This window comes from Saccopteryx leptura, chromosome 10, assembly GCF_036850995.1.
Source record: "Saccopteryx leptura isolate mSacLep1 chromosome 10, mSacLep1_pri_phased_curated, whole genome shotgun sequence".
In the NCBI taxonomy this organism is placed as follows: Eukaryota; Metazoa; Chordata; class Mammalia; order Chiroptera; family Emballonuridae; genus Saccopteryx; species Saccopteryx leptura.
Genome location: NC_089512.1, coordinates 49,646,667 through 49,671,997, shown reverse-complemented (window position 1 = coordinate 49,671,997; position 25,331 = coordinate 49,646,667). Strand labels below are relative to the sequence as shown.

Here is a 25,331-nt window from a genome sequence, read left to right as displayed (position 1 = left end):
AGCTGCTCCTCGAGAAGGAGCAAGACCCAGAGCCCACCTTCTATCCACTGGGACCACCATTCTGCTGATAGGGCCATTCCTTCAGCCGCAGGAGTGTGGGTGGTCTTTAGCAGTCCTTGTCTCCCCACAAATATAGCACTGTGACCTGAACCCCTGCTCCAAGCCAGGCACTGAGCCAGGCACTTTGTGGGCTAACATCTAATCTTCATGACACCCCTCTAAGGTGTCAAATAGGCACTGTTAGCCTATTTTATATGGACCCAGATTCAAACCCAGACCCTACTATATACCAGCTGTGCAGCTTTGGGAATGGGACTTAACCTCTCTGAGCCTCCATGTCCTCATTTATAAAATGAGGGTAAAAGGGAAACCCACCTTCCAGAATTGTAAGAATTAAGCAGTAAACGTGTGTGACGTGCATAGATCTGTGCCTGGCAAAGAGCAAGCACTGTAAGTATGCACTATTTACGTCAGAGTACACAGGCTCAAACGGTGAGGTCTCTTTCCCAAAGGTACATAGCTGGAAAGTGGCCTGAAGATGGACGCACAAAACTTTACAGTGCAGCTTGGAAAGCTCATTTTCAGAATGAAAAGGTAGAGGTTCAAATCTCAGCAGTGACACTTAGGAGCTGTGTGAGCTTGAGCAAGTTGCTGCCCCTTTCTGATCTCTTAAACGGGGTTCACAGCATGACCTGCAACTGGAAACCCTTGGGAAGGGGAGGTGAGATAATGCCTGTGAGGAAGCCCAGGAGACTATAACAGTGCACTAGGACCACTGTGGCTAGCCCCTGGGGGCTCAGTAGGGTTTATCTGTACCCCTGTCTCTTTGCAGACACTGCCGTGGAAACAGTGTGACAACCCCTGGAACACAGAGCGCTGCTTCTCCAACTACAGCATTGTGAACACCACCAACATGACCAGCGCTGTGGTAGAGTTCTGGGAGTAAGTGCACGGTTTTTCCTGGTGGGTGGCATATCAGCCAGGGCCAACAGGCACAGAGGCACACTCAAAAGGTTGATGGAGGAGTTAGGTGAAGGACTGTTTGTGGAGATGTAGGCAGGGATAAGGGAGACACAAGAAAGGGTGAAGCCCCTTCCTCCCCCAGAGAGAGCTGAGCCTTGGAAGGGCCATTAGACATGCACTAGACCTTCGATAGAGAAGCCCAGTTGCAGATAAAGTGGGGAGAATACATCCCTGACATTTCTCGCCTCCTATCCCCCAAGTTCCTGCTATTGGTCAAACCTGGAAGAGGCAAAGGAGCTGGTGATGCAGCCATAGTATTCAGCTTCCAGGGTACGGAGCAGGGTGAAGGGTGGATGGCAAGCAACAGAGAGGAATAACCATCAAACCATCACAGGCCAAGAAGAATCACCAGGAGAGACCAATCAAGTCCCAATGCACCTGAAAACCAGTGCAGAGTCACTGGAAAGGAAGGTGCGCCTGTGTGCGCGCACACACATACATGTTCATAGCGAAGGCCGTGACGATTTTTAATCATACAAGATGCATGCTGGAGGCATTAAATTTCCAAAAGGAGGTCCTGGGGCCCAAATCTCTGGCATGAGGGAAGCATCTATGCTGGGCTGCTTGAAAAGTTCTCCCGGGAGCAACCTGGAAGGTTCCGCTGCACCTTGGACAAGCTGCCAGGAGGAGCCGTCCTCAGGAGGTGTCAGGACATGTGATGCCAATCACTTTGTGCTGAAATGCCTTTGGCTAGGCTCTCTCCTTACAAGTACCAATCAGACTCTGCTCCGGCTGGTTCTGCTTTCTAGCATCTCCCGCATACAGTTGTTTCGCACATGTTCAGGCTTTTCATTCAACCCTTTATTCAGTAAACACTTTTTGAGCACCTGTGATGGGCTAGTGTGGTGAGAGACGTGGATAAGTAAATAGGCAGTGGCAACACCAGATGACCAGTGTTAAGAGCAGGGACACACGGAAGGCTGTGGAGGCCCCAAAGAGGGTCCTGGACCAGCCTGAGAGAAGAGTGGCATCTAAGGATGGAAAGCAGTGTCGGGAGGATAGGTGTTGGCAGGAAGAAGAGTATGAGTGAAGGCTTGAAGGCAGGTGAGAGCAAGCAAGGCTGTAGTGAGGGGATAATAAATAGTCTAGTTTATGTGAGTTTGAGGGGGCTGTGGTGAGAGCCAAGATTAGAAAGAATCAGAGGCCAGCTCATCTAGACTTTATAAGGTCTACCTGGAGAGTTTGAGCTTCATTTTGAAAACTGTAGGGAGCTATTCATTGCAGAATTTTAAGTGGAGGAATGACATGACCAAATTTGCAATTAGAAAGATCCCTAGGCACTGGAGTGGGGACAGAAAGAAAGTAAAGATGGGAATTGGTCCTGCTCGGAGGCTGCTGCCGTATCCAGGTGGGCAACAATGGCTGAATCAAGGCACTGGCGGGTTAGTGCTTTCTACCGCTATAACGCAGTCCCCACCCAGCTTTTAGATAGCAGTGATCTCAGAAGTGAGCACAGTCACAGTAGAGGATATCACTCATGTCCACACACTGGCCTGTGCTCCCCGAGTCACTCCAGACCCATGTGACTTTCTCCTGCACTGTTCCATCAGGCGCAATATGCATCAGATGACAGACGGGCTGGATAAGCCGGGTCAGATCCGCTGGCCTCTTGCCATTACCTTGGCCATCGCCTGGATCCTTGTGTATTTCTGTATTTGGAAAGGTGTTGGCTGGACTGGAAAGGTAAGAGATGTGCCCAGTGGGAACTGGAGAGGGCTAGGTCTACAAGGGGACCTCTGCCAAGGGTAAGCTGTCTGTGCCTCCCAGGAACTCTATCCAACCTTAATTTAAGCAGGCTCTTTCATCTCTCTGTGCCTTAGTTTCCTTTCCTATAAAATGGGAATAACATTACCTGCCTTCTTAGGAGGTGTGAGGATTAAAAGAAATAATGCAAGTCAAGCACTTAACACGATGCTAGGCTTGCATTAAATCTCAGGCCTGGCAGAGTCATCACAAAACTGCAGGCGAATGTTACTCCTGGACTGATAAACAAACTGTCCCTGAGCAACTACTCTGCTCAAAGCCTTTTTCTAGGTGTGGGTGGCTCCAGAGGTGAACACTACATATCCCAGCCTTGGATTGCTAATAGTTGAATACTCAGGCCTTGTATTCAAATAGTCCTAAGTTCGGATCCCAAGTAGGCCATTAAGTTGGCCTTGTGACCTTGGGCAAGTCACTTCACCTCTCTGAAACTCAATTTCTTCCTCTAAAAATGGGGTTAATACCTATATTTATCTGTTGGTTTGTTATGCAGATCAAATGAGCTGAGGATTTTATAAGGCACTCAGCAGCCAGCAAGGGAAGTTCTTGTTTTTATTTTTACTATTGGCAAAGGCAGATCCGGGCCAAGTTGGGGTATCCAGCCTGTAGACATCAGGGGAGCTTGCCGATCAAACTGGGGGGAGAAGTAAGCAAAGAAAACAAACTCACTGACACAGACAATGGCAGGAAAACAGTGTGGGGATTACAAGAGAGAAAGGGGCGGGGGAGGTAGAAGAGCGTAAAGGGGGTAAATTGCTGATGAAAGGAGACTTGACTTGGGATGGGAACACAATACAATTTACAGATGATGTTTTATAGATTTGTACACCTGAAACCTATATAATTTTATTAACCAATGTTATCCCAATAAACTCAATAAATTTTTAAAATTCAATAAATGGTTTTTTTAAGTGAGGGGAGGGAAGATAGACAGATTGCGACATGCACCCCGACTGGGATCCACCCAGCAACCCCTGCTGGGGCCGATGCAAGAATCAACTGAGCTATTTTTAGCACCTAAGGCTGACACTCAGACCAGCCGAGCTATCCTTAGTGCCCAGAGCTATCCTCAGTGCCCCGACCAACACTTGAGCCTATCAAGCCACTGGCTATGGGAGGGGAAGAGGGAGAGAAGGGGAGAGGGAGGAGAAAAGAAGTAGATAGTTGCTTTTTCTGTGTGCCCTGACTGGAAATCCAACCCAGGATGTCCATAAGTCAGGCCAATGCTCTATCCACTGAGCCACCCATCTAGGGCAATAAATTTTTTTAAGCCCCACCCCATGAGTCTGGGGACAGAAGATGGCCATGTCTTTCACTGGTTTTAGCCTGATGGACTCAGGGCAAGTATGGTATCTGAGGCTTTAGAGCAAGTAAGGGAGAGAAAGGATTTGAGCTGACTAAGACTAGTGACAGGGAGGTTTAAACTACATAAGAAGCTGAATGAGCAAAACAGAACTTAATGAATCCCACACTTGAACAAGGGCATAGCTAATGAAAAACTGCCCTATTTCAGTCTGGTGGGGCCTTTGGACCCAAAAGCTTCTCAGATTCAAGGCTGGTTTCAAAGCATCTCTGCTCTGGTCTCCAGGCCCAGCCTTTGGAAGGAGAAGAATATAGGTCCTAAGGGGTTCAAAAGAGATAGAGCTGAGTTTGAATCTTAGTCCCCTGGTTCCTAGCTATGTGCTTTTGGGCAAGTCATTTCACTTCTCAAGGCCTTATCTCCTCATCTGTGAAGAGGTCACAATAATAGTACCTTGCAGGGTTGTCACGAAGACCAAGGGGGATAATCTGTGCAGTGTGTAGCACATGGTAGGCACTCAATACATGACAGCAGTTATAATCATTTTGGGGTGGTATCTGGAGTTTCTGCTACATTACGAGACTGGCTACTTCTTGGGGACAGAGAGTAGGGCCTCTTTCACTGCATCTTTTGGGCGAGTCAACCAATCCATCAGTAAGCATTTACTGAGCACCTACTGTGTACCTGGCTCTATGCTGAACGTGGAAGACATAGTGAAGTGCATGATCCTGCAACTAATTTTAAGCATGGTGTATGTCTTCATGTAACCAACCTTTCTGAGTAGCAAGGTTGATTGTACCCATTTTCCAGACAAGAAAAAAAATGGGCTCAGGGAGGATATGAAATTGGTCCAATGTCACGTAGCTTGTAGGTGATGTAGATGGTTTTGAATCCCCTTGCCTTTTCCTAATTCTGAGTAGAATGATTTTGCTATGGGATTGTGACTGCCTTTCCTAACCCTGTAGAATCTCCGAGTCAAATCAGAGAGATGAAACTGACCAGGAGAACAATTTATGCTGAGCATGACTCTGAGTTACTAAGGTCATTGAACTTGAAAATTGCTCTTTCACACTAGTGAGTAAAGAAATGTAATTTCTGACAATGATCTCAGTCTTTTGATTATCAACTTGGCAAAAAAAATTAATTTTTAAGATAATTATACCCAGGGCTGGCATCTTTGCAGGCTAAGTACTCTCTGTAATGCTGGACCAAGTTCAGTTTCTAGAAGGTAATTAGGCAATATGGATAAAAAGCCTTTGAGAAGTTTATTCCTTTTTTCACAGTAATTCCACTTCTGGAAAATTTTCCCAAAGACTAGTCTAATTTTTTTTAGCATAAGTTGTAGTAATTTTTTAATCACCTACTTTTTTTCGGCAAGTTTTATGTACAGGGGTGGCCAATGTAGCATTACTGAGATTCACATAAAATTGAAAGTAACCTCAGTGGATGCTGGAACTTCCCACGGTACTATTTTGTATAATTAAAAATTACATTGTTATGAGACAATAAAACAATCTTTAACAAAGCCAGAAACAACTCTGTATGCACTGTTTTTTAATTTTAAACATGTTAAATGAAAAGGCAGGTACATAATTTGAACCTCATTTTGTAAGAAAATGTGATCATATATATCTTTTGAGGGAAGTCTCAAAAGAAGAGCAATAAAATACTAACATTCATGTATTTATGTATTTGTCTGGCATTTATTGAGTGTCTACTATATTCCATGGACTGTTCTAGGTCCTAGGAAAACAGAAGGGAACAGGACAAGCCCTGTTCTTCATGTAACTTACATTTTAGAGACTGTTGAAAGGAACTTCATGTGTTCATATGTGGTTTTTTAAATTTTCCTGTCACCACATATATTACTTTAATTTCAGAAATCAAAAAGTAGCAGGGGAAGGGGAAGTAATAATTTAGGTACAGACTCCAAGGAGGGCCGCAGAAAAGTGGCCAAGCAGAGCAGGGTAGGACTCCAGGAATGCTTTCTGGAGGAAGAGAACTGGAACCAAGCCCAGAGCCATAACAGGTACAGACGTAGGTGAAGTGGGGAATAGGGAGGCATAGGTGCACCAGAGGGGGTGTGAGCCTGTCACCCACTCTCCTCCCAGGTGGTCTACTTCTCAGCCACATATCCCTACATTATGCTAATCATCCTGTTCTTCCGGGGAGTGACGCTGCCGGGGGCCAAGGAGGGCATCCTCTTCTACATCACACCCAACTTCCGCAAGCTGTCGGACTCCGAGGTGAGCGGTCCTCCTGGCCCCAGGTACTAGAGGGCGCTGGCTGGGTTAAGTGCACACTGAGTCCTGAGCCAGAGTTCACCAGCTTTAGGATAAGTTATTGCAGCTCTCCAACCCTCCTATGTAAACGGAATCGTTGTCAGGTAGAACTAGTTAGCCCATGTTAAGAGGCTCTGGGATGCCGTGGCTTTATAATTATAATTTTGACTATTTTTTTTATCATTCTACCTGTAGGTGTGGCTGGATGCTGCTACTCAGATTTTCTTCTCCTATGGGCTGGGCCTAGGATCCTTGATTGCACTTGGGAGCTACAACTCTTTCCATAACAATGTCTACAGGTGCCCGCGTACAGGAGCACCCTCTGCCACGCTACCCCCAGGCCTTTCTCCACTGTTGACTCCATCTTTCTCAGAGCCAGTCCCTCTGGCCACTTCTTTTGGTTCTGCTCCTTCCCTAGGGGTGGGATGGACCCGTCTTCCCTGTAACCCCAGTCCCAGACATCCTCCCCACCTAGCCTTTGCTAGACACTGCCTGCTGGGTGACCTTCCTGCCAGCCTCAGCTCCCTGACTATGCCTTTTCCTCTTTACAGGGACTCCATAATTGTTTGCTGCATCAATTCGTGCACCAGTATGTTTGCAGGATTTGTCATCTTCTCCATTGTGGGCTTCATGGCCCATGTCACCAAGAGGTCCATTGCTGATGTAGCGGCCTCAGGTTAGCGCCACATCAGACCAGGGATTCTGGAGAGGGAGGGGCTAACTGCACTGGCATTTGCGGTCATCATATCACCACCACGTTGACTCCCTGACGTTGAGGTCCCTAGGTGCCAGGCAGTGCACTGAGCATTTAAGTGGACTGTATCCCTGAATCTTTCTAACACTAACTCTTGTTATCCCCATTTCATGGATGAGGAAACAGACTGCCTGAGGTTACCTGACTCAGGGAGCTAGACAGATGGTAGAACTTTGGAGTTGAACCTAGGCCTGGCTGATTGCAAAGCCTGGCCATACTGGCATTTCCAGCACAGCCCTGGACATCAGAGGGGAGAGGATTCACTCTTGCCCTCCGGGATATAAACTCTGGTCCAACTCAGACATGTTCACACCATGACACCGAGTCTATGCATCTGCCCCAGTTAAGAATGCTCTCCCCAAGGGGGCTGTGTCCACTCTGCTCTCCGCACAGGGAGCCACAGCATCCAAGGAAGAGCCCAGGCGGCCCCTACCTCCCTGCTCAGCCAGGAAGGCAGCAAACATGAGGACCTGCTGGTTACAGCAGAGGCCCTGGGCTCCGAGGTGCAGGAAGGAAACGTGATTTGCCCCGTCCCCAACACGGAGAACTAAGCTGGTCATGCAGAAGGAGCTGGTCACGGTTCTCCACTGAGCTTCCAATCTCCCCTACTCGGGCGGCCTGCCACCTCATTTCTCTGAAGCCCACAGCCACCACCCCTCTTTCCAAAGCCAGATCCCAGGGAGGCTACAGTGGCTTCTCTTCCTGCCAAGATTTTCCTGATTGCTTTATTATCACCCCACCCAGACACTCAGACATGTGTCCCAAACTGACCTCCTCAACCCCCTCCTCCTCCCTGCTCCTTGTGGCAGCAGCAGGTTCGGCCAGAGCCCCACCATCGCCCCGGACCGTTCACTCGCAAACTGACCAGTGCCAGGACCTGCTCATTCCACCTCCTGTTTCTCCATCTGGTCATCTCTCTGTTCCCACTGCTGGCCAGGCCACTGCAGTTCCTCAGCTCATTTCATTGGTCCCTTGTCTCCGGACCTGACCCTACAACTGCTCCCACCACACACACACTTTCTCCTCATTAAAAAAGGGGCTGACCACACTCACCCAAGTGGATTCTGGGAAGATGAAATGAAATAAAGCTTAGAACGGGGTGTGTACCAAACATGCTGGACGTGCTTGTTTATTTACATACTTATTTTTTATCCTTTCCCCTGCAGGCCCCGGGCTGGCATTCCTGGCATACCCAGAGGCAGTGACCCAGCTGCCCATCTCTCCCCTCTGGGCCATCCTCTTCTTCTCAATGCTGCTGATGCTGGGTATTGACAGCCAGGTGAGGACATTCTCCCTGGCACCTGGAGGGGCCCCTCACCCAGCCTTGCCCACATAGGAGAAAGCAGGGAGAGGAGACCACTGCCCTGGGCCCCCTGAGAAGATGGCAAGAGTTTCAGACCCCTAGAACGTCCCACTGCATGAAACTTGAGGGAACAGCCCCGCCACCTTCCCCATTCTTGAGATGGGGAAAGGAATGCAGAGGGAAGGGGTCCCCTGATTTCACAAAGGGAGGTAGAGGCAGGTCAGACTTGGATCCCAGGGCTCAACTGGCCCTGATGTCCCAATATTGCTGGGCTCTCTGGTCTTCATGAGAGTCAGGCTTTGGGTGGGCTGGGGTTGGGGTCTGCCACGGGTGGCTGACCCCCATTCCCCATGAAGTTCTGCACCGTGGAGGGCTTCATCACAGCCCTGGTAGACGAGTACCCCAGACTCCTCCGCAACCGCAGGGAGCTCTTCATTGCTGCCGTCTGCGTCGTCTCTTACCTAATTGGCCTCTCTAACATCACTCAGGTAAGCACAGGCAGCGCCTGGCACACCTCCTGCCCCAGGCCCTCTTTCCCCCGGCCTTGTCTTAGCCTGCCTTCCACCTGTTCATTGAACACCATCTCCGTGCCAAGACTGGCACACACTGCAAGGAGTAAGGTGGGGCCCCTGCCCTCAAGAGACCCCTGGGCTAGTGGGAGACTCAGACACTGAGCTGGAAATAGACAGAGCTAGAGAATACAGTTCCTGTCCTGGAGCACCCAGGACTGCTTCCCGGAGGAGGGGAGATGGGCTATGTTTTCAAGGACTCACAAAAAAATTAACTGGAGAGTCAAGTTGGGCCTTTGAAGTTAACACTGCCCTTTCCTCTCATTCCTACTTTTCTTTTTCTATGAATATTAATGAGTAAGGCTCTCTGCATTCAAGGCCATCCCAGTTTGCTCAGAAAACTGAATCATAACTGATAAGTTATGCAGTAAAAATAAATGACCTTAAAGTCATGAGCTCAGCCCTGTGAGTATGTATGATTTACAATCCACAAAAACACCCCTGGAACCAAATACAGTGCAGACCTAGAATTATTGTTCATTCATTCCCTCATAGTTGATGAACATCTACTATGGACCTGGTGTGACACTAGAGATTCAGCCGTTAACGTGACAGTATCTGCTATCTTGGAGCTTCAGTTTGGTGGACAAGACTGACATATACATTACATCATTAACCTGAAGAAAAGAGGATAGTAGAACAGAGGATGGCCAGCAGGCATGGGAAAGATACTACCTTGACAGAGTAACCAGGGGCAGTTCCTCTGAGCAAGTGATAGTTGAGCTGAGACACAAATGCAAGGAAGAGTCAGCCAGGAAAGATCTAGCTAGAGGAAGAAAGTACAGCAGGTGCAAAGGCCCTGAGGTGGGAATGGGCCTGGTGAACTTGAGGAACAAAAAGAAGACCAGTGTGGTGGGGACAAAGGGAGTGAGGAACTAAGTGGGGGATGCAGAACCAAGATCATGCAGGATCTTGAAGGCCAAGGCATTCGTATTTTATTTTATTATTTTATTTTATACCTTTCTACTTATTTATGTATTGTGTTATTGTCTCATTTAAGCCATGGAAGGTTTTAAGCAGGGGAGGGACATGACTGATTTAAATTGTGGACAGATGGCTCCTCTTTCTGCCCTCCAGTCTTAACAAAATAGGGCATATCCCTCCACCCCTCACTTTTTCTTCCCAATCCCCAGATAATCAACACTCACATCCTCTCAGGGTCACAAGAGCTTCCTTGAATCTACTCACAAGCCTTCTTGCTGCAGTTTAGCTTAAACCCAACCTTATCAGACCGTAAAGCATGGGTTGACTGAATGCACTGGTCCCTGATGGAAGTGGCCTCATCCTCACTGCCTTTCCTCTTGCAGGGGGGCATTTATGTCTTCAAGCTTTTTGATTACTACTCTGCCAGTGGCATGAGCCTGCTGTTCCTCGTGTTCTTTGAATGTGTCTCCATTTCCTGGTTTTACGGTAAGCATCAATCTGTTCTCCCCACCTCACCCCCACCCTACTCATTTATTCATTCTTTTCTTTCCTTCAATTATCATTTAACCAATACAATTTGAACACCAGGCCCTTTCCATACATTCATGGATTTAGTTCTCACAACAGTTCAATTATGTTAGCACAGGAGGCCCCATGTAAGAACAGTTAAACTCATTTAAAATAGGAACCAAAATTTCTTCATGAATTTTGAGATAAAATGATTTGTTTGAAATTTTATCTAGAAAAGGGAAACCAAAACTATGGGAAAAAAATTCTAAAGCTAAAAGTATGCTCTATCTTAGAACAAAGAATGAAAGAAGTAATGATTATGTTTGTTTATTTTGTTGGCTATTTTTCCAGACCCAATGGCATGATAGTCAAAGGATATATCTTTTCCTATACTCTATCACAAGATGGTGTGCTTGAGAGAAATGTTCTCCAAGGTCCTTCTTAGTACATGATAATCATTGTATCTTCTTTGCCACCTCACCCTCCTCCTCATTTTCCTTTCCTCAACTCTAACTGGTCTAGTGACTTAGCTTATAATTGAAGAAGTACCCAACATTCCTCTCATGAACTTCATAACATCTGTGGGTCTTTGCAAGATCTGCAGTTCTTCGTGATTTGCCACCAATTGTTGATAGCATCAGATCATCAGGAAAAACCATCCCTGCCCAGCAAGGCTTCGCAGGAATGGTTGGGCTAGATGTTGCCTTGGAGGGACATTAAGAGTGATAGGGACAAGTTTTGTAAGGAAAGATGATTTGCTTTCCCACAACACACTTGCTATGGGGATTTAGTTATTGAATACTTAAATAACGAGCACCCCTCAGTGCATTAGCCCCATGCTACAGACAAGGCTCAGAGAGGCTAGGTGACTTGCCTGTGGTCATACTGTGAAAAAGTGACAGATTGAGTTTAGCCTATAGTGCCCACAACTCATCCATCCCTCCTGCTTTTGTTCCAAATGTTGCAGGTGTCAACCGATTCTATGACAACATCCAAGAGATGGTTGGCTCCAGGCCCTGCATCTGGTGGAAGCTCTGCTGGTCCTTCTTCACCCCAATCATTGTGGCGGTAAGGACAAGGCTTGACCAGCCCTGTTAGGATGAGAACCAACTAGGCCCTGGGGCAACTCAGTCCAGAGAGAAACTTCTGGAGGCAGAAGTAGGTAGAAGAGGCCCTACACCCCTGTTCCCTAGTAATACCACTCCCTCCCATTTGTTGAGCATCTATTCTGTGCTCTGCATAATACTAGGCACATTACATTATCCTCACAAACTTCAGAAAAATCAGCATTATTGACCCACCTTACTGCTGAGGGATCCAGCACCCACCCAGCCAGCATACCCAAGTTATTGGTGCTGTATTCAATCCAGGTTGGCCTGATTCTGAAGCCCAAACTATTTTTACAGGGAAGCCTCTCATTCTCAGCATCTCCCATTCCGTTCTGCAAGGGGAAGCTGAGGCATAAGCAGGCCTTGGGTTGCCCCCAGTTCTTGGGTGGGGGCTGGGCCACTGCATGTGTTGTATCCTGCACAAGGGTACCCAGCCAATGGCTGATGGGGACTAACACCCACCCCTGTTCTGTTTGCCAAGCTGGTTAACTTAGAGAAAGAGATATTCTTTTCTATTGGTCCTCTCAGAGAATTTGCTATTTGTTCTTCCAGAGAGTGTACCTTCTTCACATTTGTTTTCCCAGGAAGGGTATCCTTTTCTATTGGTTGTCACAAAGAAGGCTCTGTTTGCTGTTGGTTCTCCCAGAAGGGATACCTTCTTCTCTCATATACAAAGGCACCTGATGTACTGAAGTGCCCTTGAGTATAGGATTCCCAAGATCTTGGGCCCTTGTGAGGATCAGCCACAGGGTAGGTGTGGAGGACAGTGGACCTATCAGCTGTAGGACCTAAGGAGGGGCCTTGATTGTCCAATATGTGTGCCTGACTGCCCCCCACCCCTTCTCCTTCACTCTCCCAGGGTGTGTTCATTTTTAGTGCTGTGCAGATGACTCCTCTCACCATGGGAAGCTATGTTTTCCCCAAGTGGGGCCAGGGCGTGGGCTGGCTCATGGCTCTGTCTTCCATGGTCCTCATTCCTGGGTACATGGCCTACATGTTCCTCACCTTAAAGGGCTCCCTGAAGCAGGTAAGCCCCTTCTCTACCCTTTGCATTGTTGGTCCCCTTCCCCCACTGTGCTGGGCACAGCCCCTACCTTGGTGGAGCTCATAGTCTGGCTGGAGAGAGAAACAAATCAATGGTCAATGACAATGGAGTGTTAGAGGTATCATGATTGGGTTAAACCAGGGAAGTGGGTAAGCCCTACTTGGGTTGAGGAGGTGATAGCTGAAAGAGAGGAGAGCTAAGTGTGAGCCAGAGTTAAAAGTAGAAGCAGCAGCCATGTTCCTAGAAGAGGGTGGGAAGCATGTGCAAAGGTCCACAGGTGTGACCTGATCCATGTAGCTGGAGGGTAGAGTGAAGAGGTGTGTGTGTGTGGGGTGGGGGTGGGGGGGGTTGATAAGAGATGAGGTTGTAAATTTGAGAAGGTTTGGCCAGATCATGGAGGCTTTGAAAATCAGAATATGAACTTTGGACTTTATCCTGAAGGTAATTGGGAGCCATTGAGAGTTCAGAGCACATAAAGCTCGAAGCTCATTTGTGAGCTTGGTAAAGAGAAAACATGGTCTTACCCTTAAGGAAAGATGAAGCATGTCAGGCACACTGCCCCTAGCAGGGGCCCAAGCACATACTAGGTCCATGCCAGCTCTTTGTAAATTATGTTAAATTCTAAAGTGAAACAAGGCAGCGTGGGAGGCACCCAAGGGCTAGAGAAATTAACGAGTAGTGTAGGCTGGGAAGATTCACTGAGGAAGGCTGGAGAACAGTGGTGGGATTCAGCCGGTTTGCACTGGTTCCGCAGAACTAATACCTAATTTTTTGTTGAGTTCGGCAAACCAGTTGTTAAAATGGCACTTGTAATCAGGGTTCTCTCTATGGTGAGCACCTGGGCAGCTGCCCAATGTGAACATCACAAATTTACATCCTTACTCTTTTCTAACATTCATCTGCGCAACAGTGTATTCTAAGCGCCCATAGTAATAATGTTCTTTCCATCCATAGGTGAAAAATATTTGACAGAACTATGCTTGTACTACTTTTTTATTCATTTCATAAAACTCATTATACCTTTGATGAAATGCTACATTTTAATTTCCTTGCGTTTGTTACTTCAGTAGGAAGTGAGGATGCCAATCAAGAAGCAATATGGAAATAAATGTTTTGTTTTTTGGCAGGTGTTATTTAATATTATTTCATTAATGTTTTAAAATTCTTTCTTATAACATAATCTAGTTTTGTGTACCTTTTTTATTCTTATTTAAGTATTAAATGCATGAAATAGTAAACTACCTTTTAGTATATCGGTTTTTTTATACTTAAAATGGTCACTAAGGCAGAGAACTGGTTGTTAAATTATTTGAATCTCACCACTGGTGGAGAATCAGATTATGGAGGGCCCCAGATCAGTGACTGTCAACCTAATACCCACCAAGATGTACATGCTAGACCCACTCAGAGTCAGAAGGATGGGCTCTCAGGTCTGCAGTGCAGGGTAAGTGGATAGTGGGTTGTGTGCAGCCCCTAGAGTTGCTGGGCAGCCTCCTTTTATCGCGGATGGAGAAACTGAGCCCAAGTGAGGGAGCCACTTACCCATTCCTCACATACAGTAAGTTATTAGCAGAGCTGAGGCTTGCAGCCCTTTTTTTTCCAACTCTAGGTATTTTTGGTTTTTGTTTGTTTTTTTGTGTGGCAGAAACAGAGAGAGTCAGAGAGAGGGACAGACAGACAGGAAGGGAGAGAGACGAGAAACATCAATTCTTCGTTGCAGTTCCTTAGTTGTTCATTGATTGATTTCTTATATGAGCCTTGACTGGGGAATACAGCAGACCGAGTGACCCCTTGCTTGAGCCAGCGACCTTGGGCTCAAGCTGGTGAGCCTTGCTCAAACCCGATGAGCCCGCGCTCAAGCTGGCGACCTCGGGGTCTCAAACCCGGGTCCTCCACGTCCCAGTTTGACGCTCTATCCACTGTGCCTCCACCTGGCCAGGCACCAACTCTAGGTTTAATGTTTTCATTTTCCATTATCCTTGGTTTAGCCTCAGAAGGAAGTCAGGTCTGCTTTTGTGGAAGAGAGCACAGCCTGTGCAAAGGCACAGTGGTAGGAAAGGCAGGGCATGTCTGAAGACGGTGTGGTAGCTGATGAGACTGGATTGCAGGGGATGTGCATGGAGAAGGCAATGGGAGATTCATCCACCCAGAGAATTTGTATTGAACACCTACTACATGCCAGACACTATTGTCAGAACTGGGACCACAGCATTGAACAAAACAGGCAAAAATCTCATCCTCTTGGAGCTTACATGTTAGTGGAGGAAGATGGATAAATAACAAAATGAAAACACATTAGATGGGGAAGAGGAGTGAGTACTATGGAGAAACATAAAGTAGGAAGGGATTTAGGGAGTGCTGGGTGAGGCCTCACTGAGGAGATAACACCCAAGACCTAAGGAAGTTTAGATCAAACTGTGTTACTATTTGAAAGGAAGGATGTACCAGTCAGAGGGTAAGCGCAAATGCCCTGAGGCAGGTGCATGCTTGGGATGTGTAAGGAACAGTGAGGAGGCAAGCATGACTGGAGTGAAGTAAGGGAGGGTATAAACAGAGGATGGAGGTCTGAGATGACAGAAGCCAGATCATATGGGGCTTCGTAGGACTTTGGTGAAATGGGAGGAGCTATTGTTGCATCCTGAGGAGGGATACAACATCTCCCCTCCAACTGCTGAGTAGAGTATAGAACAAAAGGAATGATAGTCAAGAATGGATGTGGAGGTCCAGTGAGTAGTTATTGCTCTAACCCAAATGAGAAGAGGTGTGCATGGGAACATCGGAGGGCGCAGAGGATGTGCAGACGTGAGCAGAGTTTGAAGGCAGAGCAGACAGAATAGACTTGAAAAGGTGGGGCAATGGAGGGACCTTTTTCCTTCCATCTCAACCCACATTCTTCCCGGTGCCCACAGCGCATTCAGGTTATGATCCAGCCCAGTGAAGACATTGTTCGCCCAGAGAATGGTCCAGAGCAGCCCCAGGCCAGCAGCTCGGCCAGCAAAGAGGCCTACATCTAGGGGTGCAGGGCAGCTCACCAACCTAACACTCTCACCCCTCCACCTGGCTGAGCGTGACCACCACTTGATGTCTGAAGATACCGTCTATCTCAACCTACCTCGAGTGGCGAGTCCAGACACCATCACCACACGGAGAAGGGAGGTGGGGGACAGTCTCACCCCTGGTGGGTCCTGCCTTGGGCAAAGAAACTTGTGGCTCTGGCACCCACAGGCCAGTGACCTTTTTAACCCGGGCCTCACAAGCATCAAGCAGTCGGCATTTGTGCATTTGTGACTGCCATGGTGGATCCTTTTTATCCCACCAGCGGTGACGTGGTGAGGCTGCCCCCTCCTGGCTGTTAGTTATTTTCCTGACTGTTCTCCTAACTGCCGAAACCCACGACTGTTACCTTGGACTTTGCAGGAGTTCATTACTGTCGGAACGCTGCTCTGCACACATGAAAAGGGCATTTTGTATAACAGATTTCTAGGGAGAGCTCACTATTAAGTACCAGGGAGCCAGCGGAGCTCTTTCATTTTTTTGGTTTTCTCCTTCCTGAGGCAGCTTGACTTTCAAACAAGCCCCAAGGACCTCGGCCAGCATTCCCTGAGCTGTTCTCAAGCAATCTGTACCATGTCGTGTTCCCCTGCTGCCGGCCGAGTGAGCGTCTGTGTTCCAGCTTTCCTGCCCCTCCTCTCCAGGCTGTTCTGATAGCACCTGGCCGCGCTGGTGGGAACACTGCCACAGCACAGTTAATTCTTGTATCCCTGCTCTGGGGAACCTAAGATCCTGCTGGGAAAGTTCTCTAATCAAAGCTCCGGTTTCTCTTAGGATGCCCAGCTGCACAGAGCACAGAGCAGTTGCAGAGGACATCAAAGTGAAGTCCTGTCCCTGAGTCAGAATGGATCCAGTTATCTTTTTCAGACTATCTCCCTCACTGCCACCCCATTCAAAGCTGCTGCTTCTCACCTCTGAAATTCCTCAGTGGGATTCCCCTCACTGCCACTAAAATCCACCCAGCCACTAACTAAGAAGCTAGTGTTAAAGCAGCCCCCCCCCCAAAGTGCTTCCAAGAGTAAAACTGCTTCGCTGGGAAGTGGTTTTTGTTTCTTCCTGGAAGGGGCTCCATGGTGGTTGGCAAATTGGCAAATCGGGTGAAGACAGCTCCTTGCAAGTTCCAGTAACTCAACATTTCTCATTTGCCAGGAAGATGGGTTCCCATGTAGCAAATCGTCTGTTGTGCCCTATAGCTCCTTAGCTAGTCAGCTCACAAACTGTGTTTTACAACTAATCCTTAATAACTATGATAAATAACTGTGACTGTGGGTTTTTTAATCTCTTGTCATTCTCATCTGAAAGTGACCAGTGACCAGCATACCAGTTCTTGCAATAAGGTATTACCCTCAGAATATTAAGCACATTATTGTAGAGAAAACAAAAAGTACTTGTACACATATAAATGCACACACGCGTACACTCATCCTCACATGTGGTATATAAGGTCTTGTTTGATATTGTGTAGGAAATCTAAAACCTTTTCCTGAGGTCATCTGTAAAATAGTCTCATTGCTAAGGCATCCCGAATGCCAACTGGTGAATCCATGATCAAACTGCATATGTGTTGTTATATTATAGGATTTAGACTGAAAGGAACCCTTCACTGTGTCTCACGGCCTCACCCCCACATCCTGTGTGACTTCTTTTAGAATAAGGGCAGGAAGACTTCAGACTTTCTCTTTACTCTTCAATGTGAAAGTAAGACCAAGTCTTTTTAAGACAAATGCAGTGTATTTCATGTTTGTAAGCAAATCTAAGTGAGATGTTTGGCAAGAAATCCCCTAACTGATTTCCATCCAAACCTACTTATATAGCACAATATTATGTTCGTACAATTTACAATTACTGTGAGAACTGTGAATATGTGTAACTTTTTTTGGTATTTGCCCTGGAGGAAAAAGATATTGTATTATCATATATGCTTTTCTTTTTTGCAATAAGGATTTATTCTCAGAACACCAAGTAAATCTATCTCTATATAAAAAAATATATGTAATATAAACATATTCAAACTATATACAGAGCCTGTTTTAAAAAATACAGTATTTAGTAAAATTATCTGTTCTATGGACCAAATGTAAAATATTTATAAATGAAGATGCATTTTAAATGTCTATAAATGGTGTCATAACTAGAGCACGGACATTATGTACATTTCTAAGAATTTAGAGCAAAAATAATAAAGGTTCTATGATATACAACATCAGACCTTCAGTTCTTTGGGGTGTGGGCACAATAACCTCTTTAATCAGACCAACACATAGAATATTTTTCCCTGACACACAGAGAGAGATTTGGACTTGTAATGTGTGGATAAAAAATGACTGAGCTACATATTAATGTTCTAAAAAAACTTTAATGTGATCAACTAAATAAAGGTCTAAAACCAGGGTAAATAGGAACACATTTGGTTAACAAGGACACTCATTCATTCATTCATTAATTCCTCAAAATACTATTATTTTTAAATTGTTTTAGTTTTTTAAAATCTTTTTAGAAAAATTTGAATTCCACAGAAAAGTTGTAAGAATGGTTCAGTGGACACCTGAATTCACCATTTGTCAACTTGGTGATGATACTCTGTCAGTCTAAGTTCCGTCTGGAAAGCATAACCACAAGGAGTATTAAAGCCTGAGGGATTTATTACAGGAAGAAGACCTTATGTAACTGAGGTAGAAGTTCGAAAGTAAGGACCTGAAAGAGAGAGTTGGCGGTCAGAGCTAAGTCACTAACCAACTTGCATAGAAGAGGTGTGGGCAATGTGTGTGTCCCCACAGTTCCTTGCTACATTCTCAATGTCCCACGAACACAGAATTCCAGTGGACCTACAATGTGTGGGAGTTGAGTGAGACTCAAAGCCAGCACAAGGTAAGTGTGTTATGCCTACAACTGAGTGAGCAGGGGCTCGGAGAGCCCTCACAGGCCTTGCACTACTTGAACTAGAACTTGGTTCCAAAGCAGAAAGAAGGCAACCGTGTTCTAAGAAACACCCATCACCCAAGGAACCGTCATCATGGTCTTTCTTACTCAAGTTACTTCCCAACTACTTACACTGAAAATGATTGCATAGAAGGAAAGAGAAAGATGCTAACCCATACTTTCTTTTCCTTATCAGCAAGCTAAAGATAGTATTGGCAGCATGTGTGCATATCAAAGAAGGGATACAAAAACAACTGTTTTGTGCAGGCTTCTACAGTTCTGCCAAGAATGAAATGCATAACCTGTACAAGCTTCAAAATACATATTGTATAATTCATATACAAATTAAATACATTTGCATACTATAAAAGTGAACAGTAAAATTTATGTTAAAGATTTAGATTTTACGTTTTTTTTCTCTACTTAGGACTGTATTTAAAAAACACCACGGCCAATTGAGAGAAAGACCATAGAAGGAAGGAAAAGCCTTATTTTTAGTCCTTTAAATAGTCTTTTTTCTGCTTTTTGAACATTTACCTTGTGAACTATAACCTTCAAATAAAGTAGTGGGCCATGGGGAAAGTCTTGGGAAGGGTGTTGCCTCTGCATAGCTTCCACCTCTGGATGTCTGGCAGATGACCTGGAGCCACTGGTCAGTAGGACACCGTGTAAGGGAGAACAAGAACAAGCCAGACCTCTCCCACACCTCTGGGAGCACACAGGTATCTCACTGCCTCTGACCTTGAAGACCTTCAGAGAGTAATGGCTCCTGCTTTACAAATCTTGGGCAAATGTTGCTTTTGGCCAACTCTAATCCAGAACCAGAACAGAGAAGGCGGTTCTGAGAAATGCCCTTTAGCTTAACCAAGTAGAACAATACAACTCCCTTCTCCCACACACAAACATAACAACAATAATAATAATATGATGATGATGATGATTTTTCTAACCCATTTGAGAGTAAGTTACTGACACTTGGACACTGCTTCTCTTAAAACATGAACATATCTCCTCTAGGAAAAAGGACATTCTCCTACATAACAATACATTTATCAAATGCAGAAAATTTCAGTTATAATACAATGATCTAATCTATGGACCAGGGGTCCCCTGAGGCCATTTATCCGGCCCCCGCCACACTTCCGGAAGGGGCACCTCTTTCATTGGTGGTCAGTGAGAGGAGCACATTGACCATCTCATTAGCCAAAAGCAGGCCCATAGTTTCTATTGAAATACTGGTCAGTTTGTTGATTTAAATTTACTTGTTCTTATTTTAAATATGGTATTTGTTCCCGTTTTGTTTTTTTACTTTAAAATAAGATATGTGCACCGTGCATAGGGATTTATTCATAGTTTTTTTATAGTCCGGCCCTCCAACGGTCTGAGGGACAGTGAACTGGCCCCCTGTGTAAAAAGTTTGGGGACCCCTGCTATAGACCATGTCTAATTTCTCTAATTGTCCTGATAATGCCCTTTATAGCAACTTTTGTCTGATCTTGAATCAGACGTTGCACTGAGTTTTATGTCTCCTGGAATCACTTTTGAGCACCTCTACTTGCCAGACAGACCTGATACAATGAGATGCCCAAACTCACTCAGGCTTGATTTGACAAAGTAAAAAACAAAACAAAACAAATCACAGTTCTTGTATTGGGCGAACCAGGGACATGTTCTGCCTGTGGCTCTTCCTCTAGATAGCCTCAGCCCGGCTCTTTCCCCTTCATTCAGGTCTCTGTTCAAATGTCATTTCCTCCAAGAGGCCTTCCCTGACTGCCCTGCCTACAATAACACTTTTTCCATCTCTATCAATCCCCTAACTGCTTTTTTTCTTATTTTCAGCATTCATATGTTTATTAGTTTGTCTGCCCCTCCAGTATAACAGAAGCTCTGGAAGAACAAAGACTTTCTGATTCACTGCTGTGTCCTAAATGCTGGACGCACAGTAGGAGCTCAGTAAAGACATGAATGAATGAACTAACAAATGAATGAATGAATATGGACAGGGAATGAAATGGTAACCACCATCAAGGTACCTGGCTTTGGGATCAGACAGCCCTGGACATGAGTTCTGGCTCTTTTGCTCACTCTCCCTCCATACATCTCTGAACATGTTAGTTAAATCTCTTGCTGCCTCAGTTTCCTCACAAAATTGTGGTTAAAGTGAAATGAGTTAAAACAAGGAAAGCACAAAGCACAGTGCCTGACCCAAAATGAGCATGCACCAAACACCAAGTTTTATTATAGCAGTGCTTCCCTTAGAAGAACCTTTTTCTTTTTTTACTTTAATGCTCACGTTTTTTTCTTTCTTTCTTTCTTTCTTTCTTTCTTTCTTTCTTTCTTTCTTTCTTTCTTTCTTTCTTTCTTTCTTTCTTTCTTTCTTTTTTTTTGTGGCAGAGATAGAGTCAGAGAGAGGGACAGATAGGGACAGACAGACAGGAAGGGAGAGAGATGAGAAACATCAATTCTTCGTTGTGGTTCCTTATTTGTTCATTGATTGATTTCTCATATGTGCCTTTTTCCAGGGGGCTACAGCAGACCAAGTGACCCCTTGCTCAAGCCAGCGACCTTGGGCTCCAGCTGGTAAGCCTTGGTCAAACCCAATGAGTCCACACTTAAGCTGGCGACCTCGGGGTCTCGAACCTGGGTCCTCCACGTCCCAGTCTGACGCTCTATCCACTGCACCACTGCCTCGTCAGGCTAAAGAATATTTTTAATTAGGGTCATCCCTCACCCAGAGCCCTGTGTTTTGAAGGATTTTTTTTATCAAACTGTCACTTAATAATAAGCCCTCTTTTTTATTAATCAGATGTGGCTGCTAATTAGAGCTCCTGATTAGCATGAGGTATCCAGGGTGACAGCATTGAGCTGATATGATTTCAGACAAAAATAAAGCAATGTGGCATTTTAGGAACCCAGCTCACCCTGGAAGTGAGTAATTACGTGATTCCTCTGGGTTCCATGTCCTATGAAAAAAGAGGTTCCAGACATCCTACGGGTCTCTCCAGGGACCTTCACTGGCCCTGGGCTCGGTGGTATCTCTGTCTCCAACAGCTCATGAAATGCTTGGTTGCAGACTTTGTATTTCTCCTCTCTAAAGTCAAAGCCATGAAGATTGCTTAGAGGAAGCAGGGTGACCACAACCCAGGGGGTCAAGTTAATAGAAAAGATCACAAAACATGGCTCATGGTTTGAAGCTCAAATGTGTGCACATCTCTCTTTTCAGATGAGCTTGCAGCAGTGGGACTGCTGGGTGAATTTTGAGGCTTACGTGCACTTAAGGGCACTCATGCCCAGGGCTAAATTGTCTTCCAAGTAAGTTATGTCCATTTTCATTTCACACCCGAACCATCATTGGTGATAATTCCCCCATGACCTTTCTCCAACCAGGTCTTGTTATTTTCAAAAATCATTTCCAATGTCACAACCAAAGATATCTTAATAACTGAGCTTATATTTCTTTGAATTTCACTAATGCTGGTCTTTTTTGTTTTCCATGTGTTCCTGGTCTTTTTGTATTTATTTTGTGTCTCCTCTCTCTGTCCTGACAAACCGTCCCTTTCATGGTCCTCTCAGAAACTCCCCTGGGTCACAACTCAGGCTCACCAAGCTGTCAGGGCCATGTAGAGAAGCCACCCAGTAGTGTCATAACACAGTGATAATGCTGATGAGCACTTATTAAAGCCCCACTAGATAAGAAGGAGGAGCCAACCACGTGCCAAGTGTTTTCTCATGGCCCCTCCCAACAGCCCACAGGGTGTGGCTGATCCTCAGGTTAGTGCCCCAGCTGCACCTCCTCGGGCCCCTTCCCGTTTTTATTCTTGTGCGTATCTATCACCTCTTGTCTGGACCAAAGACACAGCGTTGCCTTTTATAACGGAAAATACATAATAAGCTGTATTTTTTAGAAAGTACAAAGCCACATGAGCTTGCCAATGTGGAGGAGGACAATTTACCGACAAGATCACCTCATTACAATGCACATATAATTAAGGACTATACATATCTTGCTTTGGGAGGACAGTCTTCTTGGACTAAAAAGTGTTCCTGAGGACATGTGGCGAGGCCAGCTACGGTGGACAACTCTAATAATCACATCATCCAAGGAGAAGCCAGGGGCTCCAGTGATGTGTTCACGAGGTTCCACATGATGTTTTTGAGGGGATTTGTTGGTGTTTTCTTTGAAGTTTGGGTCAGTTCAGGTTGAAAAGAAGCAGACACCAAGACAGAATGAAAAGCCAGATAGCTTTGCTTGGGTGACTGCCTTTAAATGACAGGAGAGAAAGGGCAGGAGCAGGTGGGGGGATACTCAGCCCTCTGCTGTGACGCCAGCACCAGTGCAAGGAGAGGGGGAGGAAAGCAAGCTGGGGTAAGAAGAGCCTAAGGCTGCAGGCAGTGCTGGGACAGGGTCAGCCAGACCAGTGGACAGCCCCAGTGCAATGACTGTCATTAGAGGAGTCTCACACTGAAGAAATGCTCAGTCCCTGACCGGGGCTGCCAGGGAGAGTACAGACTTATTCAAACACCATGGCAGACCCTGAAGGCGCTGCAGCTGGAGGCTGCAGGTGGTTGCTCTCCACAGCAGGTCGAGTCACAGGAATGCAGGGGTAAGGGAAGGATGCCACATTTCCCGAATGCCTTCTACCTGCCAGGCACTTTCTCATGCAATGCTGTTACTCCCCACCACCAATCTGCCCAACGGTGGGGGTTATTATTTCTACTTACAGATGAGATCTTGGGGCTCAGAGAGGGAAAGCAACTCCCCCAAGCGCACACAGCTGTAAGTCATGGGACTGGGCACCACAGTAGCCTCTATGGACAGAGACACACACAGGGCACTGGGCAAAGGTCTCAGACCAGGCGGAGTTCAGACCAGAGGGAGATCCAGACAATTCCATGGTGTGGATGTCAGGGGCTTCTGCCCTCTTTCTGCTGGAGCCTCAGAAATTGTCCCCATCTCTTCTGAGGACAATCTGGAGTAACGTCTTACACTGACCCAGTGAGTCTGTGAGGGGCTCAAGAGGAGAGATACAGGACAAAGTACCCACGTGGCCCCAGCCCAGAGGTCCAGGGAACAAAAGAACCTTAACTGACTCTTCAGAAGATAGCTTTAGACCACAGTGCCCCTGAGAATTCACAAGTTGTCAGATGGAGAGCTGATTCCAAGGCCCACCCCACCATCCTGATACAGAAAGTCTGGGCTGGGGCCCAGGATTGGCCTTCTGCAAAGCAGCCCAACCCTTTCTCATGGGGAAATTTTGCCGCTGATCACACCAAGAAACATTTTAAGACAATCCAGAAGCCCAAATTTGGGAACATTTTATAAAACAACCAGCCTATGCTCTTGAAAAATGTCAAGGTCATAAAAGGCAAAGATTGAAGAATGTTCTAGTTATGGTGACAGACATGACAACTGAATGCAATGGATAATCCTGAATTAGATTCTGGGCCAGAAAAAGAGTTTGCTTTTCTTTTGTTGTAAAGGGCATTAGTGGAACAATAAGTGAAATTTGAATAAGATATGTAGATTAGATAATTATACAGTATTGTATCAGTGTTAATTTCCTGATTTTGATCAATCCACTGTGGTTCTCTAAGAGAATGTCCTTGCTTTTGGAAAATGCATGCGGAAATATTTAGGGGTAAAAGGACATTATGTCTATAACCTATTCTTAAATAATTGAGGAAAAATAATGTACGTGTGTGTGTGTGTGTGTGTGTGTGTGTGTGTAGAGTGAGAGAGAAAGAGAGTGATAAAGCAGGTAACACTTGAGAAGTCTGGGTTAGGGGTATACAGATTATACTAATTCTGCAACTTCTAAGTCTGAAATGGTTTAAACACACAATCTAGGAAGAGCCTGGTGTCACGGTCCTCCGCTGAGAGCCCATACAGAGTGGTGGGGATGGAGATGCCTGCAGGGATGAGGGAGGTGGGGAGAAGGAGACACTGGCTTTGGCCTGGACCAGGACAGCCCCTCATTCACACACTCCTAGCCCTGATAGCCCCTCTTCTTCGGGAAAACTCCTCCTTCAGGTCTCGGCTGCAATGTTCCCTCCTTGAAGCCCTTCAACATCACCACTGTCCAGGCTGCGCTGGGTGCCCCGTGCTCCCAGAGCTCCCTGTCACAGCACTGTTGCCCTCACTGGTCAGTGAGCCCCATGGGGCTGGAAGGGGGTGTCTGCTGGGTCTCATTTGTCCTGCGCTTCCAATCCTGGTACGATGTTTGCCACATGCCACCTTTGATTTCCTGTTCCCGAGACCCTGTACTTTACAATACACACTAGTTAACTAAGTTAACCTCTGTTTCATTAGTACCTATCAAGCCCTGAGCTAGGTCTGATTACTCTCATCTTATGGATGAAAAACTGATGCTTAGAGAGAAATGAGTGACTTGCTTTAAAAAACCACTTAGTGAATGAATGCATAAATAAATGAATGAATGAATAAGGCAGAATGTACAGAGTGTTCTATGATCTCAAAGGGGCCAAAGGTGTGTGTTTAGGGGTGTGAGGGGAACTCCAGGAGAGAGATCCCAGTTCAACCAAAGGAAGCATGGTCTCAGAGTCAGGACTATCCAATAACAAAACAAGCTGCCTAGATAGGAGGTGAGCTCCCCATTCCTACAGGTGTGCAAGCAGAGGCCCCCACCTTGACAGAGATGAAAGGAAGATGACAGGTGGCTGCACACCTGGGAAGGGCTTATTCTATGATTCTCCTGGCAGCAGATGCTTGCTGACCTGGTCCACAGAAGAAGGGACGTGGGACACTGGCTGCTTGAAGATA

The 25,331-nt window shown here is 46.0% G+C and overlaps 1 protein-coding gene across 2 annotated transcripts in view; it reads left to right on the top strand.

Moving 5' to 3' along the window:
* Positions 1-17,795, top strand: part of SLC6A1 (solute carrier family 6 member 1) — a 42,451-nt gene extending 24,656 nt beyond the window's left edge. For both annotated transcript variants that reach the window (XM_066351010.1, XM_066351011.1), the window contains exons 6-16: positions 833-942; positions 2,574-2,706; positions 6,196-6,330; positions 6,562-6,665; positions 6,918-7,042; positions 8,287-8,399; positions 8,780-8,911; positions 10,300-10,402; positions 11,394-11,494; positions 12,395-12,562; positions 15,490-17,795. In XM_066351010.1, coding sequence (XP_066207107.1) covers positions 833-942; positions 2,574-2,706; positions 6,196-6,330; positions 6,562-6,665; positions 6,918-7,042; positions 8,287-8,399; positions 8,780-8,911; positions 10,300-10,402; positions 11,394-11,494; positions 12,395-12,562; positions 15,490-15,594 — 1,329 coding nt within the window. In that variant the 3' untranslated portion in view covers positions 15,595-17,795. The remainder of the gene's footprint in view (positions 1-832; positions 943-2,573; positions 2,707-6,195; positions 6,331-6,561; positions 6,666-6,917; positions 7,043-8,286; positions 8,400-8,779; positions 8,912-10,299; positions 10,403-11,393; positions 11,495-12,394; positions 12,563-15,489) is intronic.
* The last annotated feature ends 7,536 nt before the right edge of the window (positions 17,796-25,331 follow it).